The sequence below is a fragment of the Brachyhypopomus gauderio genome, chromosome 3 (genome assembly GCF_052324685.1).
Source record: "Brachyhypopomus gauderio isolate BG-103 chromosome 3, BGAUD_0.2, whole genome shotgun sequence".
In the NCBI taxonomy this organism is placed as follows: domain Eukaryota; kingdom Metazoa; phylum Chordata; class Actinopteri; order Gymnotiformes; family Hypopomidae; genus Brachyhypopomus; species Brachyhypopomus gauderio.
The window spans coordinates 12903651-12930628 of NC_135213.1; the positions used below are offsets into that span (position 1 = coordinate 12903651).

General features: G+C 41.8%; 1 protein-coding gene across 3 annotated transcripts in view; it reads right to left on the reverse strand.

Moving 5' to 3' along the window:
• Positions 1 to 816: 816 nt before the first annotated feature.
• LOC143510356 (cadherin-18) overlaps positions 817 to 26978 on the reverse strand; it is a 188610-nt gene continuing 162448 nt past the window's right edge. For all 3 annotated transcript variants that reach the window (XM_076999620.1, XM_076999619.1, XM_076999621.1), the window contains exons 5-12: positions 25575 to 25742; positions 24209 to 24396; positions 23049 to 23302; positions 18120 to 18256; positions 15380 to 15501; positions 12953 to 13070; positions 4714 to 4965; positions 817 to 1660 (exon numbers count right to left, since the gene is read on the reverse strand). In XM_076999620.1, the coding sequence (XP_076855735.1) occupies positions 1098 to 1660; positions 4714 to 4965; positions 12953 to 13070; positions 15380 to 15501; positions 18120 to 18256; positions 23049 to 23302; positions 24209 to 24396; positions 25575 to 25742 (1802 nt within the window). In that variant the 3' untranslated portion in view covers positions 817 to 1097. The remainder of the gene's footprint in view (positions 1661 to 4713; positions 4966 to 12952; positions 13071 to 15379; positions 15502 to 18119; positions 18257 to 23048; positions 23303 to 24208; positions 24397 to 25574; positions 25743 to 26978) is intronic.

Below are 26978 nucleotides of genomic sequence, written 5' to 3' on the forward strand. Positions count from 1 at the left end.
TTGTCAGAGTGTGTTTATATGGAAAATAAAAATCTGCATTCTTATCTCTTGCTCTCTGAGCACATTGAGATACTGATAAGCACGGGCCAAGAGAACTCAACACCCTCCCATCAATCACACAGTCATCCACACATGCACACAGTAGCAGTAGGGAGTGAGGACGTAAGAAAACGCTACATTATTGATTAATTTCTCCCCTTCAATCATCTGGCCTGCATGTAGCCCCAGGAGAAGTCTGACCAGAGGACAGGGGGAGGCTAATGTGCGGAGAGCCCACCGGGAGCTCCAGGTATCAACCGTAATAAAAGCCAACTGCTGCAGTGATGGTGGCCAGGCTAGCAACATATACATCAAATAGTGGGATCAGATCACACAGGAGGGATTTTGGTTCTGCAGATGTGGAACGATGTAATGGAGCATCACAGTAGCGTTTTTTCCCCAGAACTTAGAGACCTACGGTGATTACTGCACTCATACTGTATCATTTGATTTTACTATTAAACCATTTTTTAACATTTTACCAAACTTAATAATTTAATTTTACCAAATGTAATAATAATTTAAAGGTTTTTAGTTTCGTTCTGGGCATATCAATGATATTACAAGATTAAGCACTTTAATTCTTTGTTTAAGAATGGTGAAAAATGATGTAAAAACATTTTTGTTTTTGTTTTCTCAGTGGCACAAAAATATTAAATATTTCTAGGGTCCAGTTGATTTTGTTTGATGATCTTAGATATTTTGCCCAAAGAAAAAAGCAGATTAGACAAATGATCAGTTACACTTTTTTTATCACACATATTCATGTGTCCAGAATGTCGGACTTTATTGAGCAATAAAAAATATACACAAGGCAAAATATTTTCCTTTTTCCATTATTGTTTTGCCTTTTTAATGATCTCCCATTCTTCACTCTCAGGACCAACAGTTCCAAAGATCCAGAAGCTTGAGAAGAAAAATGCATGTCAGCCTTTTGCTATTGCTGACTAGATTGTTCAGAGGGATAGTGGTCCAAGAACATTTTACTTTATTGATAAACCAATGAAATCCAGCATTTTTGTCTTTTGTTTGTGTGAATTGTTTATAGTTTTAAAAAATTAAGTCTGTTTATCTTCCTCTTTCACATTGGATTCAGCGTCTATGTTAATTTCCTCTCCACAGAGTCCAGCTAGTTTTTGAAATTCGTGACCCCAATCATCCAAAAAGTTGTAATCCTGTTCAGAATGGATTCCACCTGACCCAAGGGAGCTGATTGAACCTGCAGGTGACCCTTGACCTTCATATGCGTAGGTCTGTAGCGAATCATAAGGCGGTACAGTGGTGTCCTGGTCGGCCTCCTCAAGTCTCTGGCTGATAAAGTCACGGACATCCATTTCTTCATCTGTCTCCAGGAAGGAGGGGCTGTGACGCTCACTGCCATGGCGACAGGGCAGTCTCCTTGACGACCCAGGTCGCCTGCCCTCTGGTCGTACATCTCTTCGGAACTTGAGTTCTTCAGCAGCAGATGGGTTTCGCAGTGCAATTATGTCAAAGGCCTCTGTGTCCTCCTCTCCACCCCCCTCATCATCATAGGTAACCACGTTCTCCCGAATGTCCTCTTCTGAGATGATCAATGGCTCCTTCTTGCTTCGTCTCAAAGTGATGAACAGGATCACAATTGCTGAAGAGACAAGCAAAAATAATTTATTATTCAAACCAACTTACAAGCACAAATGTAAAATAGTTGCATGTTGAAATCCATTTGGGCTGTAAGTCTGCCTGAATTACATCAGCTCTGAAGAGGCAGGACACTCATCATGAATTACACCACAATACAGCCACAGAGTGCACTATGCACTTCTACCCTTTTAACGGTAAAAGATAAACTTGTTACACAAACAAGAAAGGAATGACTAACTGAAAAAGTAATAGACAACTGTATAATATGACAGTAATAACTGCTAGACATCTGTATGATATGAATTCAAGTAACAGCAGCAAGTTAAAAGAAATATAACTCATTGTTTCTGAGAACACAGAAGACATTATGATCAGAAGATTGTCCTCAGGTCACAAAGCACCCTCACAGGGAGGAGCAGACATCAAGGCAATGAAGACTCAAAGGAAACTCATAATTTAATAAATACTGCAAGAAGGAAGGAGGCATGCACAGAACACATCAAATATCTTCATTATATATTGTGAATTAAACACATTACAATCCAACGAGAACCTGCAGAAAACATGTAAATGCTGTAGGTGTAATAAAGTTGAAAGAAAAATATAATTTGTCCCGCAGCACAGACAGCAAATGATGGAAACAGCTGGAAATGCTGTTGTGCTCTAAATTCAGCACTTAACTCGGCCTTAGCATAATGTGCACATCGGTGAAATAAACAAATTCTGTACCAGGGATCAATGGATGTCCCATTAGGATATAGAGTTCCAGTGATGCATTGTGTTGCTGTAAGTCAATGGCAAGCAGTAGCCTTCATTAACTTGAATGCCAGTGATTAGCTTGGATGTCAATGATCAAATGAACGATTGCCAGCCTGTCTCAGTAGGGTGCCACCTCTGGCTAACAGAGGTCAGGCTCACCTGACTACTGAGCACCCTCCCCCTTGTCCTTTAGCCCATATCTCCCACCCGTCCTTAGTTAAGTCATTAGTGACTTCTTCTCTTGCATTCAGCATCTCGTGGGTGGTTTCCATGTCTGTGTTCCTTCAACTTGCTCTGACCCCTGTCACGAGTTTGGGTCACCCCCCCTTTGTTTTGTTTGCCTGGTTATCTGTTGGCCTCTGGAATTTAGGACACCTCACACCTCTTCCTGGAAATACAGATATGGGGTGTATGTTCTGGATTAGTATGCCTCACAATAAATACACTCTACACCTGCGTCCGCACAAGTTGTCTGGTCTGGTGTGGAGAGGAAGTATAGTCGCTTCTTCTTCTAGCATGATACTGCTGTGCCGGAATAAGAACTTTGGACATTACTATTAAAGAGAAATGCAAAGAAGTAAGTTTCTTCTGTTCCCTCCAAGAACTGTGAGTTGATTAGTAATTGCCTGCACCACGTGGTATGAAACAGTAAAATGTGTTATATGGCACAGTTGAGAAGGCTGATTTTCATTACTTTTTATTGTCATGCAGATGGTGTAAGGAGCTTTAGGCCGAGAAATGTGTTTTGGTGCAGTTCTGACTTGCTCTGGAGTCCAGCCTGGGCTATTTATATACTATTTATCTAGGAGATATGTCCAGGAGGACCTGCCTATGTGAACTCTGGGTCTTTTTGTGCTCGGAGAGGACGATTCCCTCTGCTGTCTAGCACAGTACAATGAAGGCGACAGAAAGAAACAAGAGAGTTGGAGCGTGAATGAGACGGAGAGAGGAAGGAAGAGAGAGACAGATCCAACACACTTGCTCTGTTTTTAGCTCTTGCACCTTTTAATGCAGACCTCTGAACTGTCGCAATCACACCTTGTTTCTCCCACTCTCCTGCTCTCCACTGGCCCATACACACCTCCTCCTCTGCTTCCTCCCGTTCTTCTCACATCCCACCTGTTTCCTGCACTTCTGTTCTCTCCGACTTTCAGTAATCCGACTTTACATATCTCCCTCCCTGTTGTGTTCCCTTCACATTCAGCTTCTATTTTCTTGTCTTGTTATCATATCTCTTTATTCGCAGGCATTCCTTTCCTTTATGGCTTCATTTTTATTCTTATTAGAATTCAAGTCCTGCCACATCCAGTTCTCATTGTCCTGAGCTGATGACCCAGTGTGTATATGCCCCGCTCTAAACACTGCATATGAATATTTATAACCTTTGTACCTCGCTGTTCAGAGTTAGAATCTTAGTAAGTAAGAGACACACACACACACACACACACACTCACACACACACACACACACACACACACACACACACACACACACACACACCTTTGTGGAATTATAGTGCTCCTCCTTTTGTTTGACACAGAGGTTTATTTTTCAGGGGTATTGAGCTTCAAATCTGCTCTCTCTCTCCTCTGGCACAAACCTGTTTTCTGCAGCTGCAGTAATTGCACCTCTTGTGGATTTAACGGCAGATACCCATAACTGGTTCAGAAACAGAATTTATGGGGGAAGGTAGAGACCCAGAGTTTCGTGGCCACAACTGAAGAAACAATAGTAATATTGTAACAACGCAGTAGCAAAATGAATCACAGTGTTCTCTAGATGTGCAAAGGTTACCTTTAATAAAGCTATGATACTATAACTGCTATCTTAGCACCAGAAAAATATAGATTGAATAGATCCTATCCAGTATTTTCTACTGAAGGTCAATATCCAGGGTTAAAGGGCTTTGGAACCATTAACTTCACTGGACACTGATTACTACAGAGCTTCTGTAGGAAGCTGTATCCTGTAATGACATTTTATTGAAACAGTAGATACTAGGGCAACATGTGGTTATTAGAGTGATTTTAAACGGTGAGATGTTCAGACTATTATGGCCAGCTACACAAACACTTATTTCTGCTGCTAAACTGAAAATCACTTTAAGAAGAGGCAATGATAAAAAAAACTTAAATCTTCAAAATTTGCAAAAAGGTCACCTAAAGATAACTAAAATGTTATTTTTTTTTATTCTTAGCTATATGACCTACTGAAGAATGAATGCATGCTGCAGTTCAACTTCTTTGCGACGTCAAAAAAAAGCAGCGAGTGAAGCCAAGAGTGCGGAGGACTCACCCAGCAGGATGAGCACACACAGCAGGATGGCGATGAGCGCCCCCGTGCTGAGGCCGGCCGTGGAGAGGAAGGCCTCGCCCTGGCACGCCCGGGACCGGCCGCCCCGCTGACACGGGCACACGCGCAGGGTCAACGTGCTGGTGCTGCTCAGGAGGGGTTCGCCCCCGTCCCAGACCACCACGGGCAGCTCGTACAGCTCCTGAGTGAGTCTGTGGAACCGGCGCCGGCGTGCCACGATGCTGGCCGTGCTGTCTGAGAGAGAGAGAGAGAGAGAGAGAGAGAGAGAGAGAGAGAGAGAGAGAGAGAGAGAGAGAGAGAGAGAGAGAGAGAGAGAGAGAGAGAGAGAGAGAGAGAGAGAGAGAAGGGAGCAAAATGGGGAAAAAATAAGATAGCGATAGAGGAGCAAGATTAGTGGTGTGGGAGAAAGAAACGAAGTGAGATGAGAAATTTTAAAAAGTGACATGAGGTGAAAGACAGACAGGAAGAACAAGAGATTGAGCCAAAAACGGAGACAGAGAGACACAAAGACGATTGCCAGAGAGGACAGCAGGAGGGACAATGAAGGCAGGTGGCGAATGAGTATACAGAAGGAGAGAAAGACAGAAAAGGGGAAAGAATGGAACAAAGATGCAGGAAGGTTCAACGATGTGATCATAAAAGCAACACGGGGAGAAAAATAGAGATAAAGGGAGAAGGAGAAAAGAGAGCAGAGACGGATCATTAGATTAAATTAGTCTGGCTTGGAGTCCAGGCCAGTCTGGTTGCGTGCTGCACTTTCACAGTGCTTAGGAGCCCATTCCCACAGATGGGCTTTTAATGGGAGAATTAAGGTGAGGTGCGTGCACTTAGAGCACAGAGCAGATGAGTCCTAGCTAATACCTTCAACCTGCAGCACTGGAGGCCAGCCACTTAACCAGAGCATCAACCTAACGAGACTCCATCTCTGTCCTTCTCTTTCTCCCTTTCTTTGTCTGGAACTCCAAACGTTAGCTAACTTCTGTGAGAGACGAATAGAGAAAGATTGTGTGCTGAGGCAGGGTGGAGCTGTGATAAAAACAACGCAGCGGTTTGAGGCCGATTACGCTAATGAGGAGCGATGACTTGATCGGGCAGACTAAACAAGGCAGTGATGGTTCCAGACACAGGCTGATGGAAGACGTCGATTGATTCTGAAGGTGCTGGTGGAGATGACCCGGTGAATGAAGAGTTACTGCAAGATACAGAGCACTATCTGAAGTATTGTCTTGTACATATTAAAAGGTTAAATTAAGTGACATTCTTCTTTTCTTTCCAAAAGCACTTTATATATGGTAATCTTTATAGCTTAAACAGACTTAAACCAAGCCTGATCTTTCAAAGGATTTCCATGGTGAATCAAAACCTACATTGTAATTTAGGCCATTACTAGTCTTCAGGTAAGTGTGCAAAGTAAGTGTGAGATGACTGACATGTACTTCATACTGGCTCTTTCATTATAGTTGTTGATACACCGCAGGACTGGTCTATTTTGGAACAGCTTTGCCATGGTGGTGATGTGAACCCACAACTTTTTTTGAACAGTAAGTGAATGTTTGATCTGCTTCATCCTAAAAGGCTATTTGCACGTGGACTAATGGCACTTTTATGGAGAATAAAGGCTATAAGTGTCGCGTCTCTGGCGTTCTGGTCCTGTGGTAAGAGGCATCTGCACACACTCACTGAATATTGTACAGTGGCACTCATGGCACAGCGTGGGGAGCTCACACCGGTCCTAATGCTTGTGTGGATGGAGCGCACATGCACAATGTTATTTTTTTTCCAAGGACACATAAGCTTGCTTCACCTGCACAAATGCGCCTTTTCATGTTCTTTGCTCACTGCATCCACGCTTACGTGTGTGTGCATATTTGTGTGCATGCTCATGTGTCTCCCTTAGCCACACGCCCACACAGACGTTGCCGTGTCTCTCGCAAGTGGGAAGGTGTGTCTTCTGTTTCTAAGAACCGCTCCCATCAGCACACTATGAAATGACTGGACGGAGTATATACAGAAAATAATTATAATGATGGACAACTGAGGACACACATGGTTTATTAACTGAGGAGAGAGAGGGAGAGAGAGAGGTAGAGAGAGGAGACTGAGAGAACACCTGAACCTGGTCTGAGCTCCACAGTAAACTAGGAAGTACTATGATGCTTGCACTGTTTATATCCATAATTACACAATTGCTAACTGAACCTGGCAGTCAGGAGTTGCAGGTGCTTCACCAGACCCTCTCTTGTTCACTCAAGAGAGCTGTTTGGTTGTTTGGGTCCTATACGTCAGCCGTATGCAAATAAAAATCAGAAAATCTGACACTGCCTGCACTCCCTTAAGTGTTTTCATGCAAATGTTTATTTTTTATTACAATAACAAATGATACAATGTATTCTGTTTATCGTATAAGCTTGTATATTTACTCATTTTACATGAATTGCAATGCCAGGGTTTGAGGGCAGCTGCAAACTTGGTCAAATGTGGTGAATAAGATATATCAGGAGAACTCTACAAAGTATTCATTTATTTCCTATGCCTAGAGCTGGCCAGGAGTAGTCACACTGAGATCAAGCCTGGCCAGTAGTCTGTCCCTGTGTGTGTGTGTGTGTGTGTGTGTGTGTGTGTGAGACAGTCTGCAGTAACACTGTGTACCTATGAGAATATCCCTAGTGTGAGGATCGTTAAGCAACAGCATGAGTCGCTGACTGCCAAATGGCGGCATTCTCTCTCTCTCTCTCTCTCTCTCTCTCATTCTCATCTTATTCTTCTGAGGCAGTCTAAATCTAATTTGTCTTCTTGGTAGCTTGGTGTAGGGTAAAAAGAGTAAACTTCAAGGACACCCCCTATGATGTTGGGAATGCAGGGTAATGGGGTGTGGTCACTTACTATTGATGAACCAACGGTTCCACTGTCTTTTCTACAGCTTCTCAGCAGGTTTTGGATACATCATGGGTAGGATTATGCATGCATGTGAAAAGAATCGTCCTCTGCTGTAGTGTCTCTCTTTTCATTTGCTTTCTGAATCATTTCTAAACAAAAGGCTACATCTTTAAAAAGAAGAAAGTTCATGGAAACCTTGGAGGGGACTCAATAAGCTTTTTGGTTGAGGGTAATTCCAACATCGGTCATTTACAGCAGTGCAATCGTGGCATGAAAGGAGTCCATTCAGCTCTCTGTTGTATTGTGTGAACAACCCTGATTTTGATCAACCAAATATTTTTCAAATGACACCGTCAAGTTTCCCGATGACACAATGGCACGGAATTCAAAACGCCAATAAAATAGGTTTCTGTCCTAAAGAAAAATCAATAGTGAAGCACTTAAGGGACCATTTTGTGGTGAGGAGAAAATACTTCACAGGAAAACGGGCATGGAAAATGGCTGTGCTCCATCCCATAACAGCATTTCAACCAATTAGATTCTGCCATCAGAGTCAGGAGACAAATGAGTGACATGTCAGCTAATTAAAATTCCCCAATATCATCCGCCTGACAGTAGTAGCTTTCAACTCTGGTGATTAGGGGCTGTTCCTGAAAGCCCTTTCTGTATTCAAATGTGAGGAAAGATGCCTTTAGAAATCAACTGATCTATTAAAGTAACAGTCATTTGGAGATCAGAGAGCTGGTTTAATTGCCTGAAAAAGAGAGCAAAATGTCACTACCATGATTTCACCGGAAGCTGAATCAAGGGGGGGTCTCATTTTTCGTGATTCTTGAGCAGGGACATGATTCACCCACTTTTATGAAAAGACAGTGAACAAAAAAGCGAATTAATTAATATTATCTTTGAGGTAACCCAAATTACACGCCAAGCTAAATGCTAAGTCAGGTGAGAACCTGTTCTTATTGGGAAAATAATATCATGCATCAGCTTTGGTTAGCAGCGTCTCACTGGGACCACTTTTCATATAATTTCTTTAAAAATATATACAGCTACTTAAATATTTATTTATGCAAATATTCTCCCCATTGTTGCCAGTCCTCCCCCTGTTACCTAGATTCCATTGGTGCGTGATGGCTCCACCCTGGGAGTAAGCATATGCAGCTTATGAAGGTGGCCACCACCTATTTACCACTGTGCTTCTCACACAGCATTAGCGTAAAAGTGTAAAGTGCCCGCTTCTCCGTAGGTGACCTGGAAGATGCCCTGAGCTGGCTAGCATCACTCTACATGGAGATACGGGGAGAGAGACACAGGAGTCCCAGCCACTCACTGACAGAACAGCGAGTCGTGCAGGCTTGCTGTCCCAGCCAGATGGCCTTGGCAGGCTTTGGCACTGCTATATCAAGAATGGGACTCTTAGCCAATTGTGGCACTTGGGAGCTTGTGTAATTTACCATGAAGTTTATGGTAAAGTAATACTTCAGGAGCTAATAAATTTTCAAAGGAAACTTGACTTACTGGAACCATGAACTGGATCAAACAAAGAGAATTTCTTTTTAAAAGAAATATTACAAGCCAACAGGTTGAAATGCGAGGCCAATCCTTAATGTATGGCTAGCAAACTGAAAGGGCAAATAATGTCTTCTTCTCTTGGAAGCTTTCAGAAACAGGAGAAACTGCTGAGGGTGAGTGTAATTTCCTGTCTCAGGAAAACATTACCATTTTTGTAATAGCTTCCAGGACTAGGAGTGAGTGGCCAACAAGTGCATAAATGTATTAGGGAAATAGCTGCAGTCTGAGGAATGCACCTGTTAAACTGCATGTGCAGTCTAATGGGGCTTTAATATGGCTGACTGCAGTCAGCTGAAACAGGAGAAAAATACCATCCTTAACAAATCCTAGCAACAACAACGACAAAACTTTTGGCTGTACATGCGACTAGGCAATAAAACAGAACATACACCAGGAGCCGATCAGATTGATATTTTTCGACATACAAACCAGCATCTTCTTCTTTGGGTGTGAGGGCCCTGAAAAAAAATATTTTGACTAGAGAGGGTTTGGAACCTGGCTAAAATCTGCACGGGCCATCTGCATATGGAGCGGGTAGGTGGGGGCCGTCCCCCTGAGGAGCACAGGGGGCTGTAGAGCAGGCTGAACGGAGAAGGCTGCCGCACTTTCAGTGTGTAGAAAGGAGGAGCCAAGAAGAAGTGAAGGAGTGAAGGAGTGAAGTAGTGAAGGAGTGAAGGCTGTTATGGAGATGGACAGGCCCTGCACGTTTCCTTTGCACATTCGTTGACGTGATTCTGATGTAATTGTGACAATGTGTGTGAAACAGCACGCTTTGATATTATTCTCCAAAAGGGTGGCTTTGCTATCAGGACATAGGTCCCTCCCACATGCTCACGTCTGCTTCAATGCTTCGATGCTTCAATCAGGACTTAAGGACTGAGATTTGTCTACCTGCAAAGCACAGATTTGCTAGAAGTCCTATTCACTTGCTACTGTAGTGTTTTTAATTGTTTTATTTTTTTCTGTTTCTGTCGTATGGGTCATGTTTGATCATGCTGTATTTTTGCATTTGCATCCCTAAATGAGTGTTTGAATTTCTCTCAGATACAGTAGTGTCTTCTAATTGTCTCCCATCATGGTCAGGAGCACCTTCATGATCAATCACTTGAGTTGGAAGTATCCACGCCCACGTGGACACACACACACGACAGCAACGTGAGCTCTTTCCCTAACACTAACTGCATGATAACACGGGTAAAGGCTCTAGTGGAACAGCTCTGCTTTAGCAAGGAGCACACGTTGATCATGGCCTGAAGACAGAGACCTCAGTCCTCTACAGAGAGACAGGGGAAGAGAGAAGGAGAATCATAATAGACAGAAGGATATTCAACAGAGGGAAATCAATTATTAAACAGAGAAAACTAATAATGAGATATAAAGAGAAAAAAAGAGGTGTCAAGCAATGGGAGGAATGCATGTTTGTGTGTATGAGCATATGTTTGGGTATTTGTGTGTGTGGCTGTATGCATGCATTAGATTAGCATTGAAATGATTCGTGATTATGTGTCTGGTCTGTGGCAGGGTTATGCATTTCTGTGACCAGTGATTGATGCCTCTGTGTTAGTGTCATTTTCAGCTTGTTCTGTGATTATTCTCTTGCTAATCATCCTTGATGCCACTCCAGAGTCGGACTGAGTGGTTCACATAATGAAAGTGAATATCTTTAAGGGCTCCTGTTTATGCTTAAGGCCCTTTTTACCTTGTAATGTTATGCACCGAGCAACACTGTAATTACAAAGTAATTTTTGTGCACAGAAAGATTTTGACCATTAAACCTTGGGGGTACTGAGGTTGCTGCTAATATATTCACAGTAGCAAATGCTAAGGCATGTCTGAAAGGAAGAAATCTATCTGAAAGATTAGTCTGATTGTGTGTACGTCAGGACAGAAAATTACCATAAAGTCAAACAGAAGCAGAAATGCTTTTACAATCCATCACAAACACACTGCATCTGAGAGAAAGGATGAAGTGTTTCTCAGAGACTCCTTCAAAAGTGAAAATGACACACAATGGCTATATTTGAACCTCTCCAGTACTCTGTAGTCATTTAAAAGGACTGCACACACACACACACACACTGCTCACTACAAGCTTCAGTACATCATGGACCAGTAGCAATAAAGACTTAGACACTCTCTGCTTAAGACTGGTAAATACCAAGCATCCCAACGGAGTGGGATTAGAGAGAGAGAGAGAGAGAGAGAGAGTATACTTGGTAAATGAAGTAACCCCCATACTGTGGAGAGATTGAAAGGAGAAGAGCTAAAGCCAGAACACTTTCAGCTATCCAACCATTTTACTTTCCATTATCACATCGATCATGATGGCCCCCCGACCACACTCTGTATCTGGGGTGAGCTGCTGCCTTCTGTCTGCCTCCCTGCATCTACACACGCAAAAGTGACCATCATTGCTGCCATCCATGTAAGCCATCTCTCTCTCTCTCTCTCTCTCTCTCTCTGCTCAAATATCTCACTGATTACTGAGCAGAGAGGTGGAGACCAGCACATCACACCTGGGACGAGAGCGGTCTCCACGGTAACCTCTAGCCGGCAGGCGCACACGAGTATTAGGTTAAGGCAGGTGGCTCCGGTGTGGATGGAGCGCGGAATCCGTTTGACAACAACCACGTCTGGGTGGCTGGAGCAATAACCCCATGCTCACCTCGCCTAGAAGGCGGCAGACGGCCGCGAAAAGAACAAGCTTCGCCAACACCTAGTCTGGAGGCTCTCTGGAGCGTGGAGCTGTTGTTAGATTGTACTGAAACTAATGACGGTATTTGAAATTGACTTCCATGGCACTGCCATATAATAATAACAGCAGTGGATTGTGCAAAAAATTGGACATTAAAATGATAACATTAAAATCAAATATTTATGATGGCTTGATAACCTTCATTTACTGAAACACATTCTGCACTGCGGTTGCACTATGACCAAAGTTGGTCTGCCCGAAACCTCAATTTAGATGTATTATTCTTGTTTGACTGCACTGCCAAAGTCTAGGATCACCTTATCTTAGGTCTGATTCCCCACGCACCAGATTAAATTAGTTTAACTCAGCTCTTCTTCATTACCCCCTAACAGAATCTGAATACTGTTTTCAATTACTTACACCAGAGGATACACATTCTAACAATGCATTTATAACTCATTACCAAGCAGCCCAAATGCATCCTGAGAGTTACAACGACTGCAGTGTATCCATGATTTTTGTCATGTGTCTTGCTGTTTTTCCTCAGTAGACAAATTAAGAATCATATGCAGCAAAATCTCAATTGTGTAATTATCACCTAGAGTCCAGCTAGCCTTAAATGAGCATTGTAGGTGGTAGTTTATTAATAAAGATATTACTGTGTAGATGCTAATATACTGTCACGGTACAGCTTCTTTGTGGCGTGTCCATGTCTGTGTGTGTATGTTTGCCCATGTATGGTAATTTTGATGTGTGTCTTAGTGTATGTGTTCATCTGTGTTATTCATATCGCATGTCCCTCGTCTCGTCATCGTTATGCGTTACATATGTTGTTTGTTGTCGTTTGTGTATTTAAGTGTGTGTTTTTGTCTGCGTTCATTGTTGTTGTTTCATTACGTAGCGTTGAGTGTTTTTTTCAGTCTAGCGCAAATGCGCTATCGTTTTTTTTTTTTATAAAACGGAGCTCTGCAAGCTGCTCTCACTGCACCCTGTCACATATACACATATCATATCCCCCAAACACACCCACCCAGACACATGCACACACATCAATAAAGTTGATATATTACATACCTTCATTGTCCTTTATGGTAAAGTTGGGATTAACTGGAATTCCCCCAGGGAAAGAGAAATAAAACCTTTGTCCATTGGCAAAGTCATCCCTGTCCACAGCAGTGATCGTCTGTATGACCTGTCATTAGCAGAGTAAGGAGAGACAGACATTTCTGTAAGCAATGCACAGGCTTCCCAAACACAGCTGCTACATGAGGAGAACAGCAAAACTGGTAAATCATGTTGCCTCGTCATTAGTCATCACATATCTCAATCCGATAATGAGACACTTAGCTTGTAAGCTCTATAGATTTGGAGAAAAATGACAATGATAATTAGAGTCATCATTAGCAGTAAAGGCTGCCTGAAGTCCCTCGCACATTCAATTCTGTTCATGTTTTGGCTGAAGAAGTTTTCAAGTCTCTGTAACTGGAATATGCTAATCCCAGCACATTCATCAGACCCAGCAGTTGTTCCAGGCCATCTGCTTGTTGTGGGAGTGACTAGCACTCCGCTTCCCTCCTGCTTTTCATCTCTTATTTTCCCATTTCAGTTCCAATATCCTAAAATGTCTGCAGACATCTCTTTGGCTGTCAGAGTCTGCCCTGCTTGGAGCTCTGTTATTCCATTTGGCTGCTGGGGCTCGGTGTTTCTCTCTCCCTGCAAGTGTCCGAGGTCCCCGCAGGCCTCTTGAGCCAGACCTCCTAGGAACGGACCGGAGGCCTGCCGCTGGTGTCTGGCTAAGTGGAGCGTGCTCTGGATCGGGGTAGGTGGGAGCGCACGTGGCTTTCTGTGACCTCTGCGCTGTAGCTTGAATACTTGGTTCTTCTCTCTGCCAGCACAACCTCTTGCCATGATCTGTGCCATCCCAGGGAGACGTTTGATGGCACTAGCTGAACCGGGCACGCTCATAGCCCGCAGTGTCCTGGAGCCTGTGAGCACACTAAAGGCTTTCTAAAGCCTAAATTCAGGGATTTAAAGATTTTGTTTTACTCTGCTGAATGATTAAAGCAGTAAGTTATGAAGAGGACCTGTGATGATTGCCCAAACCACAAGTCCAAAAAATGTTTTGACTTCGGGAGCAAAGTGATACAGTACTGTATGCATCAAGTCAGGGTGGACATCCTTGACTTGACTTGACCTGTTTCTTTTAACTATCATAGGATATTGGATCATGCTATTTTACCTTGTATGCCTGCTCCTTCTTTAATTATATCCAATGTGTTTATTGGATGTAAAAGCTGCATTTTGATTGTAAAGGGTCCATGGGTTGTGAGAAAGGAGCAACTTCATTCATTCATTCATTCATTCATTTTATGGTTATGTAGGTCAGTCATTATTGTGGATCAAAAAACATTGGTGAATATGGACATTATTAAATATCAGATCCAATGCAGCTTCTCATGTGCTCTGTACATTTGGAAGCTGTGGCCATGTGCATGGACTGAGCTCCTCTGTATTTGAAAAACAGATGCAGTCTACTTTGTTGACATGCTTGAATTAATAGATTCTGAGGCAGTGTTGCAATTCTATATCTTATGCTCTGGGAGCTGAATATTAAAGATGCATTTTAGCCCATTCATTGTTGCTCTCTTTTCCCCCTCTGTCTCCTTCTCCCACTCTGTCTATCTCTCTCTTCCATGCCCTATTACTCTCTCTAGTGCTTCAATATTCTGCCTCTTTTTCTCTCTCTCTCTGTTCCCAACACATTTTCCTAACATCTCGCTAACTCTTTCCTTCCTTCATTCGTCATTTTCCTTTCTTCCATTACCAGAACATGAGTGAAATATCTCCTTTTCCCTCCTCTTCCTCCCTCTCTCTTCCTCTCTCATTCCCTGCTAGCTGTTCTTGTATATCTGCAGTGCTCTTAATTTAAATGAGAGTTGTGTGCAGGGAGGAGTGGGCCCTGTGCTTGGAGTTGAAGCAGTCATGCTTGGCTGCCTGGCTCCTCGTTCTGAATGAGAGATGATTAGCATGCACTCCCTCCCCCGCTCCGTCCTTCTCCTCTCCATAGTATCCTCGCATCTCCTCTCTGCACTCATGTTAGCGAATAAACTTTGGGCCCAATCCTGGGTGGTGTGTGGGTGTGTTTGTGTTTGTTTGCACGCATGAGTGTGTGTGTGTGTATGAGAGACCTTTTTGAGACTTGCCTCTCCTGCTCTGGTGGTGGTTGTGGTTGTGGTGTTGTGTGTGTGTGTGTGTGTGTGTGTGTGTGTGTGTGTGTGTGTTTTGAGACTTACCTGTCCTGCTCTGGTGCTGTCTGAGGGTGTATGTGTTTGTATGTGAGTGAGTGTGTGTGTTTGTTTGTGCATGTGTGTGTGTGAGAGTGTGTTTCCAGACTTACCTGTCCTGCTCTGGTGCTGTCTGAGGGTGTATGTGTTAGTGTATGAGTGAGTGTGTGTGTGTGTGTGTGTGTGTGTGTGTGTGAGAGTAAGTTTCCAGACTTACCTGTCCTGCTCTGGTGCTTTCACAAACAATGATTTCATCCTCTGTCCTGATCTCGGGGGCATTGTCATTTACGTCCAGCACCTGAATTGTCACAGGGACATGGCTCAGAAGACTTGGGTTATCTGAAAGTGACAAGAATATCCAACATAAAATTTATGACGGTAGCTTAAGTTAGGTTAGTCAAGCATCGTCCATAACAACCAGCTAGACAATGTGCTGCTTGTGAATGATAAATGCATGAACACTCCACACACACGGAAGGCTGAACACTGCTCAGGGTGAACACTGCTCAGGCTGAATAATGCTCAGGCTGAACTCTGCTCAGGCTGAACACTGGTCAAGCTCAATGCTGCTCAAGCTCAACGCTGCTCAGGTTGAATGCTGCTGAGGTTTTACCTCTCCTGTTGTGCTCTTTTAGATGATTACCAGTTAGCTTTGTGGCTTGAAAGGTTCAGTTAATGCTCGTAAAAATTAAGCACTGAATAGAACCGTGGCCTACTAAAATGTTCAGTGAGATTTATGCACGTCTGTTGGGCTGGGCATAAATGTGACACACTGTAACCGAGTCTGTAACTACATGCCTCTGTTCTAGCATAGATACTGTCCTTGTAGCTGTTAACATTTTAGTCTATTCCAGTGTGTCTGAGAGAGGTTACACACAGCAAATTGAACTGTCATAGTTAATCATATTATTACTATGATAATAAAAATACTTTTATAATAATATTGTATGTGACAGTGAATTTGGATTTCTAAGCATACTGTGTAATATGAATAATCATTACATATTCTTATGAGAATACTGAACTTGTTATTATATTCTTTATCTTTTACTCCTCAACAAACAAAATACATATTTGTGAATTTTGTAAATATTTTAATGCTAAATTATTAAATTATACAGAAAGAATTTCCAGTCAAAGCTAAACTGAGCCACAACAGAGAACCCCAAAAGGAACATCATATAAAAACATGATATAAGACATGACTACACCTAAACGAGCGTGACCCAGACAGACTGACTGATGTGCCTCAGAGTTTCTGAAGCATTTACTCAGCAAAGAATTAATAAGCCCTGTCTGTTTTCATTAATCCTGGTCCATTTACAGGCCAGCAGTCAAGCACAACACAGCAGCACTGGCCAGTCCCAAAGCGAGCCGTGTCCAGAGACGTACCTTTCATCTCCACATGGGCAGGCGGAGGAAGGTTCTCTTTGTGTCGAGAAGGGACATAAATTAATGCTCCGAATGCTTTACTGAATTCTGACACAACTTTCCAATTGTTTTAGCCTAAATCCTGCACAAAGAAACCTTAATAAGTGTGTGTGCATAAGAATCGTAAGTTGTTGAGGGGGGGGTGGCAAACGTAAGTTGTTGAGCGGAGTGGGGCGGGGGGGGTGGCGAACATTGTTGTTGTATTTCGCGATCGATCGCCAGTGGAGGGCGACATATATATATATATGGATCAGAGGTAAATAAACTAGATTTTTTTTTTCGCCGTGTGAAATCTGAAGTGTGGCGTGAGAGCGTGTAAGACGGTAAAATGCGTGTGTCACACGCTCAATGCGTGAGACTTGAGAACACTGTACCTCAGTGTTACCTCATGTAGCTACCTCATTTAGCTACCTCACAGCGCTACCTCATAATGTTACTTCACAGTGCTACTTCACAATGCTACCTCATTTAGCTACCAGGTGCAGTGCTAAATACCTTCTGGCCCCACCAGCCCTGTGCACCATATGCCATGCCTACATAATCAAGACCAAAAACCAAAAAATCTAACAGAAATGTAAATAATGTGAATAAAAGGAAAGCCTGGTAAGGGCAGCCTTTGGTCCTGTGCAAGGTTACCGCAGCAACAGACCTGTACATTGGGGCTAGGGGCTAATTACTTCTTTAGCTGACAGACATGCTTTTGACTGTGTTTTTTTGTGCATGTGCAGTTATGTTATAAAACATCTGTCAAACAATAGCATGATCTATAAATAACAAAACTGCCTCTCAAAGCCCTACATGCTAATGCGGCGTCTTAGCCAAAGACTAACACGTTATTCACGTCATCCACCAGCAAACCATCTCCATGGCAACAAACAACACTGTGCCAGTTGTGAAGACACAAACATGGTTTTTGCAGTCAATTTAAGTACTGTCTAAAGTAGACAGTGTCTGGCTGCAGAAATAATGAAAACGTCCACCTTGAATTTCCAATTCCAGCCATAGCAATTTTGTGCCAGTGCTTTTTCAGTGTCTGATAGCAGTGGAATATCATTACCAGTAAGTGGACTTTGCTATTAGTTAATCATTGGTGCTGGGTGAAAGCTAGGTAAGAAGGGAATTGCTTCGATAAGATCTACAGCTGAACTGCAACTTGGATCGAATCATATCGGCCACGAAATGGAGTCATGATTTTTATCGCCTTTTGGGGAACTGACCTGTAAGTAATGCTGATTTTGTTGAAATATGTCCTGTTTAAATGCACATACAAATGTGTCTGAATGCCCCCTTTCACACGCACACAATCCTGGCCCCAGCCCGACACGTGTGAAGACGTGTGACTCCTCACATCACTCACACTCCTCACAAGCTTCTCAATTCTTACGTGGCCACGCCTGTCCCGCAGCTGGTCTGGAGGGGGTGTAATGCCAGGCCTTCCAGCCGGAAGCCTGCAAGCCTGAGTTTGTTCACATTTGACGCTACACAGAATGAGTGGGTGGATGGGCAAGTCCACCCATGGTACCCACCCTCCTCTGTTGCCATTACAGTGATGTTATGCCAAGGTATGTCCTCTCGGTCCAGAAGTTGAGTAGTTCTAATGACTCCACTGACAGCCTCGATGTTGAAATACCCTTCACCCCTCTCATCACGTTCAATGAAATATCTATATGTAGTAGACAGAAAAAGAGATAGAGAAAGCATAAATCATAAAAGCATAAATATGTCTATAACTTCCATCATCTGTACAGCATTAAAAATATATGGTTATGCATGATAATGGATGTGCTCTTATTACTCAGGCTTGATATTGGATGCCTGCATAGAGGCTCACTGCTAGACCCTTAGAGAATATGAAATTAGATTTCATGCAAGTTGTAGGGGTGTAACGAAGCATCGTGACATGATTCATCATGATGCAAAAATGTGCCGATGTGAATTTTTATTATGTTATGTTCTGTTTATTTCGCTAATATATTTGGATTGTTTGAACGCAACAGTTCACACTTGACCTATAGCTAAACTGTTACAACAGCATGTTTGATACAATGATATTGTTACGGAACAGATCCGGACCCTTCCCTGTGGGCGTGCCGTTACGTTGTCTGCGTGTCGTTATGTCCATGTTTGTACTTCCGTGGGTGTGGGTTGTTTGTGAGCGTGTTCGTTTGTTACACCTGTGCCTTGTCTCGAGGTCACGTGGGTATGTGTATTCACCTATTTAATGTGTGTTCGCGCGGTGTCTAGTGCTCGTCTTTGTCTAAAGTTTCGTGTCTGCGCGAGTGTGTGTTTATCACTGCTTGCGGTCCACCCGGAGCTTACGTGTGTGTGAGAAAGAATAAAAATCTATATGTTCAACATTGACGTCGTGGTGCCTGCCTCCTACACCCGCCGTCACAGATATGTTACAAACCACTTGATCTTGTATTTTCTTTGAATTGCATGAGACTAAATATTTTTCTTTAAAAATTGTTTATGTTTCAGAAATAAGAATGAATACTTTCTCTTGGTTATGCAATATATGGTGAAACTACATTTTGTTTACAATACATTTTGGTTTGCAAAAAAAACTTCTGCTCTGAATTTATTTTAAATGCAGGGGGCTAGCAATTACTTATACAAGACAAATATGCATGATTTTGTATACATTTGTACACATATTTTTGCATGTTGTTTCTACACTTCAAATTTTTTTTATTTTTTAGATTTTCATTTTGCTTCAGATATCATGCTAAAATTGGATCATGAATCCACTGTTGTGAATCAAACACAATCTTTCTGGTGGCCTGTCTCACACTTAAGCAGCTTACATGTGGTACTATACCAGAAAAAAAAGACTTTTGGATGAGGATCTCATAAGTCACCAATACTTGACATTAAAGCCAGGCAAGAGTCAAAACAAAGTGTACTGAATGATTCTTGAACTGTAGAATGTTACAACACCTTAGCCATACGATCAACATTGTTTTGAAATATAACTGTGGTGACTGTGTTTACTGGCAGCTTAATAATTCAGTAGAGTATTACAGAGACGATGGCTCATCAATATAATCTGTGATCCACTTTTTAGTCTCAATTTAATGTTTTGTGTGTGAATCTTAACCTTCACGTGTGGTTTACTAGCCTTCTGGCATTGTGCATTCCGTTGATAAATGCTGATGTGTTATTTTTCATGTAAAGTAACACATTCGCACAATTTGATAAATCCTCCCATAAACTAGTTAAATATTTTCAAGGAAAACAGATCTATTTTAGTTTTTAGCTTGACAGTTTTGAAATGGTATGCAAATCCACAATTAACAAAAAAAGGTGAGAAAGAGAGAGACAGAAGGAGAGAAAGAGAGAGAGAGAGAGAGAGAGAGAGAGAGAGAGAGAGAGAGAGAGAGAGAGAGAGAGAGAAAGGGGGCAGGATCTGAGTTAGACTGAGAGAAAAATGTTTACTGAATTATTGTAAGTTTATTTACAAAATACATTTTGTATGCTATCTTGACAAGGTTACTACCAATTGGAGCATTTTGGAAATAACTTGGATTAAAACTGAAGTAATTATGAGAGCCATAATGAAGCATTAATTACATGACAGTTCTTACAAATGTTGTGGTTATGCACAAGAGTCTTTAATGTCATGGTGCAAACTTCAACTTAGAAATGTTGGAGTCCACTCATGAGCTAATCACTCAGCATACACTAGCTGCCCACATTACATATTTTTTGTTTACTTAGAAAAGAAAATGTATTCCATTTTTCATTAAATTTCACTTTATCAACATTACATTGCACCCAACAATATGCTAAATTATGGTTGTTATTCAAGTCTATAATGTATATAAATTTGTATTGGAGGTCAAATGTCAATTATGGAGGCAAGCTCCATCAGGGACAAGCATCTTCTTTGCTAAAACTGGGATGTTAAACACTGCTCCTTCAGACAGAGTGTGCAAACGGCATTTAGTCATAGCTCCACCCCGTTGGAACAGGCAGAGAAGAAGAGGCTTCCTTGGAGTGCCAGTCATTTTAGATGCCTTCAGTTTGCAAGAGGAACAAAAGAGGGAAAGTAGGTGTAGTACAGCCAAACCAACACATTTTTTGTATGAATATTATCATCATCATCACCATCACCACCACCAATAATAATAATAATAATAATAATAATAATAATAATAATTGTGTTGTATAGCAGCTTAACTGTAAATAGAAAGGAATGGTTGTAAAAAGAAAATTCACTTGTTTTCTGACAATATACTATACATAGAAGAAATATATATATGCAGGTGTTAATATGGTGAAATCAGTTGTTAATGTAGGAAGGTGTGTCCTACATTATTGTTGCCATAGTGGACATTTCAGTGCATGGAATGGAGATCAGGCCACTATCCGAAGACACATGAGAAGATAAGTGAGAAGAGAGGTGGGATGGTGTGTAAGAGGTTCAAATGGAGGTTCAAGGAGGGCTAGGGGAGCAAGAGCATTCAGAACTTTGTAGGTAATGACAGGGAGCTTGAACTGAATACTGGACAACTACCAAAAGCCAATGAAAATTAAAGAATTTGTGTAATATGCAGATTTTTATATGCATTTTAAGGTGGGCTGCTGGTGAATATTAGATGTATGGCAGTATAATGAGGGATTTAGTGGGGAAAGCAGAAAAAGGAATGGCAGTAATGCAGATGAAAAGTAATAAATGATGGTCTAGGATTTCCAACCCATTAAAGGGGGGTGGTGGGGAAGGGGGGGGGGGTCATAGACAAGCAGTGTTGCTGCTTTAGTTATGGAGATAATATGTGCTTTGAAGGAGATTGTGGGTTCAAAGGTCATTCCCTGGATACAAAATGTATTTGGAGAGACAATTGTATAATCATCTAAGGAAGAACATAAATCACTGACCCCAGAAAGATTTGATAACATCCAGCGTTTGATATCTTGAAGGCAATCTAACAGCAAAACGGGACGGAAGGATCACGTGGGTTGAGTGGGTTGAGTATTGAGATAGATTTGAGTGCCATCAGCATAGAAATGAAACTGCAGATCACACTGCTGAACTACAGTGTCAACAGGGAGCAGCGCAAGGACCTATGAGTAAGCTCTGTGGGATCTTTGGAGACCAGGCAATGAGAGATTTAATTTTGCAAATTGAGACAAAATGGTGTCTTTTAGAAAGGTAAGACCTAAACCAGGCTATAACAGTGTCACAGATCCCTAGATAAGAGTGAAGACGAGAAAGTAGGATAGTGTGATTAACTGTACTAAAAGCAGTACAAAGATAAAAATGGAGTAGAATATTAATAGAACCAGAATCAGCCAAATGAAGGAGACCATTGAACAATCTTTGACGGGTAGTTTCTGTGCTATTGGGAGACTGAAAACCTCACTGTACAAGTCATTATTGGACATACATCCTTATAATAGACAGGCTACTACTTTCTCATAGAGTCAAGACGCAAAAAAGGGGAAAATTAGAGATGGGCCTGTAGTAACTACAAGCAGTAAAGTAAAAGGAAGTCAGTCGGAGTGACAGCGGCAGTTGTTAGAGGGAGAGGAACTAGAGCGGAGACTGGAGAGAGCTGTTCATGGTGTGTAAGATTGGAAATGAGAGGACAGAGAGAGACAATTTAAAAAAAAGTGAAGATGGTGCAAGGTTGGTGAGCAAAATTGCATAAGGGCCTGATGCTAGGAGTGCTGATGCAAGTAGACAGGGAGTCAGCTGGAAGGCAGGATGGGGCTTGATCATGTATACTAGGCATTTTGTCTCGAAAATACTTAAGGCAGCCATTACATGGAGTTTGACAATGGGACGGTGTGAAAGGCAAGAGATGAGTAAGCTAGCTGCTGGCTGTGGAAGGAGCATCAGCTCTGGTGCTGTTCAACAACGATACCAGACGGCAAGGGAGATCCATTAGCACGAAGAGCTTCTCTGTATTGATTAACGTGATTAGTGTAGGTAAGCGCATGTTCTGTAAATGCAGTTTCGTATTAAGATGCTCAAGGCATCTTAATCCAGCAGAGATTGAATATCTGTGCTGCACTAGAGTGAGGCGTCTGTAGAAGGCACAGTACTGGATTTCATGGAGTTGGAGAGGAGATTAGTAGAGTTTGCCATTGGGAATTTTATTGGTGATTGGGATTTGGATTCTAAACTTAGAAGCTCCTAAACCCTCCATGGCCTTGAATTCCCTCACCAGCATCCTGGACTTCAACAATCCATATTTCCATATATAAATGAAGGATGAGACACATTCTCCTACAGGGAAGGCCTGAACAAAACATGTGAGGTAAGAAAGTTGGAGCAGTGTATCTGGCAACAACAAAATGCCCATTTATACATACTCCTCCTGTAGGTTATCCCACTGATTATGTAGAAGACAAGCATAAATAAACAGAAAAACTTGTGTCAAGTTCACCGGGATTTTAGTGCTTTGTGCCACAAACAGTAGTCATGCACAAATGAGACTCTTTGTTACCTGACTGGACTGTTCCTGCTGTCTGGGTCATGTGCAGTTACTGCCCCCACCTCTGTCCCAAGCTGGGCATTCTCATACACATCCATGATATAGTAATCCATGGAGAATACAGGGGGCTCATTAACATCACCCACTGTTATCTTGAGAGTAGCATCATCCTTAAACGATCCCAGATAGGAGAAACGGGGATCGAGGTGGATGTTCTCGGCTGCGATGTGAAGAGTGTACTGTCTCTTCTTTTCATAATTAAGGGGCTGAGAACACAACAATGAAAAGATTATTAGGTGCAGGTTTTGGGCTGAAAAGCAGTGTAATTATTAGATCAGGGACAAATATAATTTTGATGTAATAAATGTAAGTCCAAAAGTAATCTCAAGTGAGGTCAGCTTGAACAATAATAAATTAAAGGTTCAAAATAAAAATTTCTTTACCAGCATTTTAACAGTTGTCAGAGAATTGGTGGCAAAATTGCTTGTGTGTGCTTGTGGGCAGAAGGCTAAAAGAATTTAGTCATAGTGGAGTTTTATTTTTGGCTGAAATAGTTACATTTTTCAAAGTGAAAAGGCTTACATTACCTTTAGCTCAGTCAAATGGCTGTATTTCATAAAAGGTGAACGGTGCTGCACTTGGACAGATGTGTTGATGGCTTAATAGATGTCTTTCCCTTCTTGTGCATGAAGGCTAAAAGGTCTTCTGAATGAGGTCGTGTCAATATGACCTCCAACCTTAGTTGGTTGGGTCTCTGACACGAATGAAGGGCTGATATTGGTTTTCAGATGAGGCGTGCACTCACTGGACTCAGACAGAACTCTGACCCACGAGGCTGTGCCTGCTATTGTAGGTGATATCAGTGTAGCTGTAATATTAGCTTTTATTACCAGCTTTGCCCAAGAGGTTACTCCACTGAACTCTCCTTTCTCACACACTTTCTTTCTGTGTGTGTGAATGATGGACTGAGATTGTACATGAGTTGGAGAGGTAGAATGTGCCTTCAATGTGACATTATAAGCCAAGCTAACAAAATCTATTAAAACCACACAAAACTTCACCCCACTGAATATCATATCTATGCATTCATTTGTTTTATCGCAGAATAGCCCGCTCCCTTCTGTAAGGAACAGTAAAGAGAGAATGTGAGGGATGGGGAAATGACTGGGTACCTTTCTAAGACTAATGATGCCCTCTTTTGTGTCTTGGTCTGTAGCGATGGAGAACACGCTGGCGGCTTCCGGGTTCAGGATGCTGTATTTGATGTCAGCATTGACCCCTACGTCCTCGTCATTGGCTTTGATCTTTCCCACTGGCTTCCCCACCTGAGCCGACTCAGGAACAAACACCTGGTAGTTCTCTGCAGAAACACAAAATGGTGCCTAATAACACATGTCTCGGACACAGAACCAGAGCTGTTATGGCATGGCTTTAAATCAACTGCCATCATGAAAACCATTCAATTCACATTCCCATTTCTAAAGAGGTATATTGCAGTTTCTAAAGGCTTGTAGAAATCATCCATAATCGACCTTAAAAAAATGATGTGTGTTTAATATTAACACATAATGTTTTCCATCTGTATTATGATAGCAGTTTGTATTACTGTAAAAAATAACCAAATAAGTTATTGTGCGAGTTAATCTTGGCGAGTTAAATGTGAATGCTTAATCTACCAACATATAATATAATGTGAAGTTCTGCCCTATTGCTGTTTCCTTCCAAAACCTACCTATTCGTCTGAATATATACATTACGTTAACCGTTGTATTTTAATCTCAGTAGCAGGTGTTTCAATTCTGTCCTCAGACACGTTCTTCCACTCTAGATTGGTCTTTTTTTTCCCAGCAGCTGGCACTCTTTGCCAAGCCAATCGAGAACTGGTGCACCCTGTGATTACCTTGTTCAAGCATCTGAAGATCCTGAACAGGACAAAAACCGGCGACTAGCCGAGGGTCTCTGAGGACAAGACTGAAACACTCTGTAGTATAGAAATTATAGTCAGATCCCCCCCCCCAATTATCCTGAAGCAGAGGCACCAGATGTAAATCTAATAAAAGAACATTCTGCGTCTGGAATGTAGACTGTGAGATGGCCAAGGTTGCTTATGGACCCAAACAATCTACTTTTCATTCATGAAAAATTAGGAATGTTGATAAAATAGCCAGGTTTTAAAATCTAACTACAAGGAAAAGGAGCATTCTAACTATAAAATGGCTTTTCCAGAAGGCTTGATAGTGAAGTAGTAACAAATGAAAATGTTTCTTATTGTAAGTTTGTACCTGATCTTGCTACTCTGCACCAAAAATTCAAGCAAAACAAACAATCTGAAACCTGTTAAACCCTTAAGCTCACAAGAATACATAATGCAACTGCATGCATGTGCATGTGACTAGGATCTTGGCCACTAGGATATCACCAGACTGATGATATCCCACCCAATGCTCAGAAATCAGGAAATAGTTCATCCCTGATGCATCGGCTGTATGCGGCATGTTACCCAACTAAGATGTTAACCAAACATTTTGCATTACTCACTCTGTGGGAATCTGGGTGGGTTATCGTTGATGTCGGTGAGTGTAATGTTGACTGTGGTGGAACCGGACAGGCCCCCCACCTGACCAGCCATGTCTTTGGCTTGGATGACTACTGCATAGTGCTCTCGTGCCTCTCTGTCCATACTGGCCAACGCTGTTCTAATTATTCCTAGAGGAAGATAAGCAAATGTTAGATGTTACTTATGCCTTACAAGAAACTTTTTTTCAAAATGTTTAGTGATAACTTTAGTAAGATATCTAAAGTCTTTTTGTGTGCAGAGAGGTTCTAAGCATATATGTTGTCACCACATAGGTTTAGATTGGGACATTTCTTACTCATTTTTATTTAGATATTTATGCCTAGGTTTGGTTTTCAAGGGCTTCGTGAGAAGTAATGGTTGAGCCTGACAGGTTATATAACACACCAAACATAAAACACAAGCTTCCAGTGTGCTCTCTGTCTGCATTCTCAAGTTCTCTCTCTGCCAAGGTCAGCCTTTCTCTACTTTTCATTAAATTTCAAATGACTGCACAACCTTGGAGGGACAGTCAACACAACCTTCCACAGGTCCCATTCTATCATATTTACCTCTGCCCTGAAATACCCCATCTGCCTGCCCAACCACGTACACACACTGAGATGCCCGGGAAGATGAAAAAGGCATTTTCTGTAACATTTTAGAAAATATAGCAATTAACATCTTAAAATTTTGCTTCATAGATTGTTGACAATAGCTATTCAATAGAGAATTAGCTGAGAGAAAGTTCATCTGTCCCCATCTCCACTAATGTTTTAAGTTTCACGTAACTACTCAGGGGACACTTTGTGATATGGTCTCACAAATATATATAAACCTGCAACTTTTAAAGTTATAAAACATATTTCATAGGTATATTTATACTCTGTCTTAAGTCAGAATACTCATAGGCTTTAGAAAGTTCCACATATAGTGGTGCCTCCAAAGAAGTTATCAGTATGCTAATACCTATGCCTAATAGGTCTAGATCCCAAGGCACTACTGCTCTCATTTGTAATTTGTTAAATACGGAGCTAAAGCAAAAGTTGTTTCCATAGGTGTTTGGCTTCAGTTGATAAGGGCTTGGGGTCCTGCTACAGTGGCTAGGAGCCTCACATCCTTTCTGCCTTCATGGATCCTGTGATTGCTCCATTGTACCAGTGCATCTAACCTTTCAGTTTTGATGTGGTTGCTGTGTCTCACACTTCATATATAAATGTGTCTACCCTAAGAACTAAATCAATTATTATGGTTTGCTTAGGCAAAATACTGGAGAAAGTTATAAAATATTTAGATGTTAGAAGTTATATCATTTCCTCAAACTAAATCTCTCTCCCTATCACGCAGCCCTCAGGGCTCAGAGTCAACGTTGAACCTCAGATGTGATC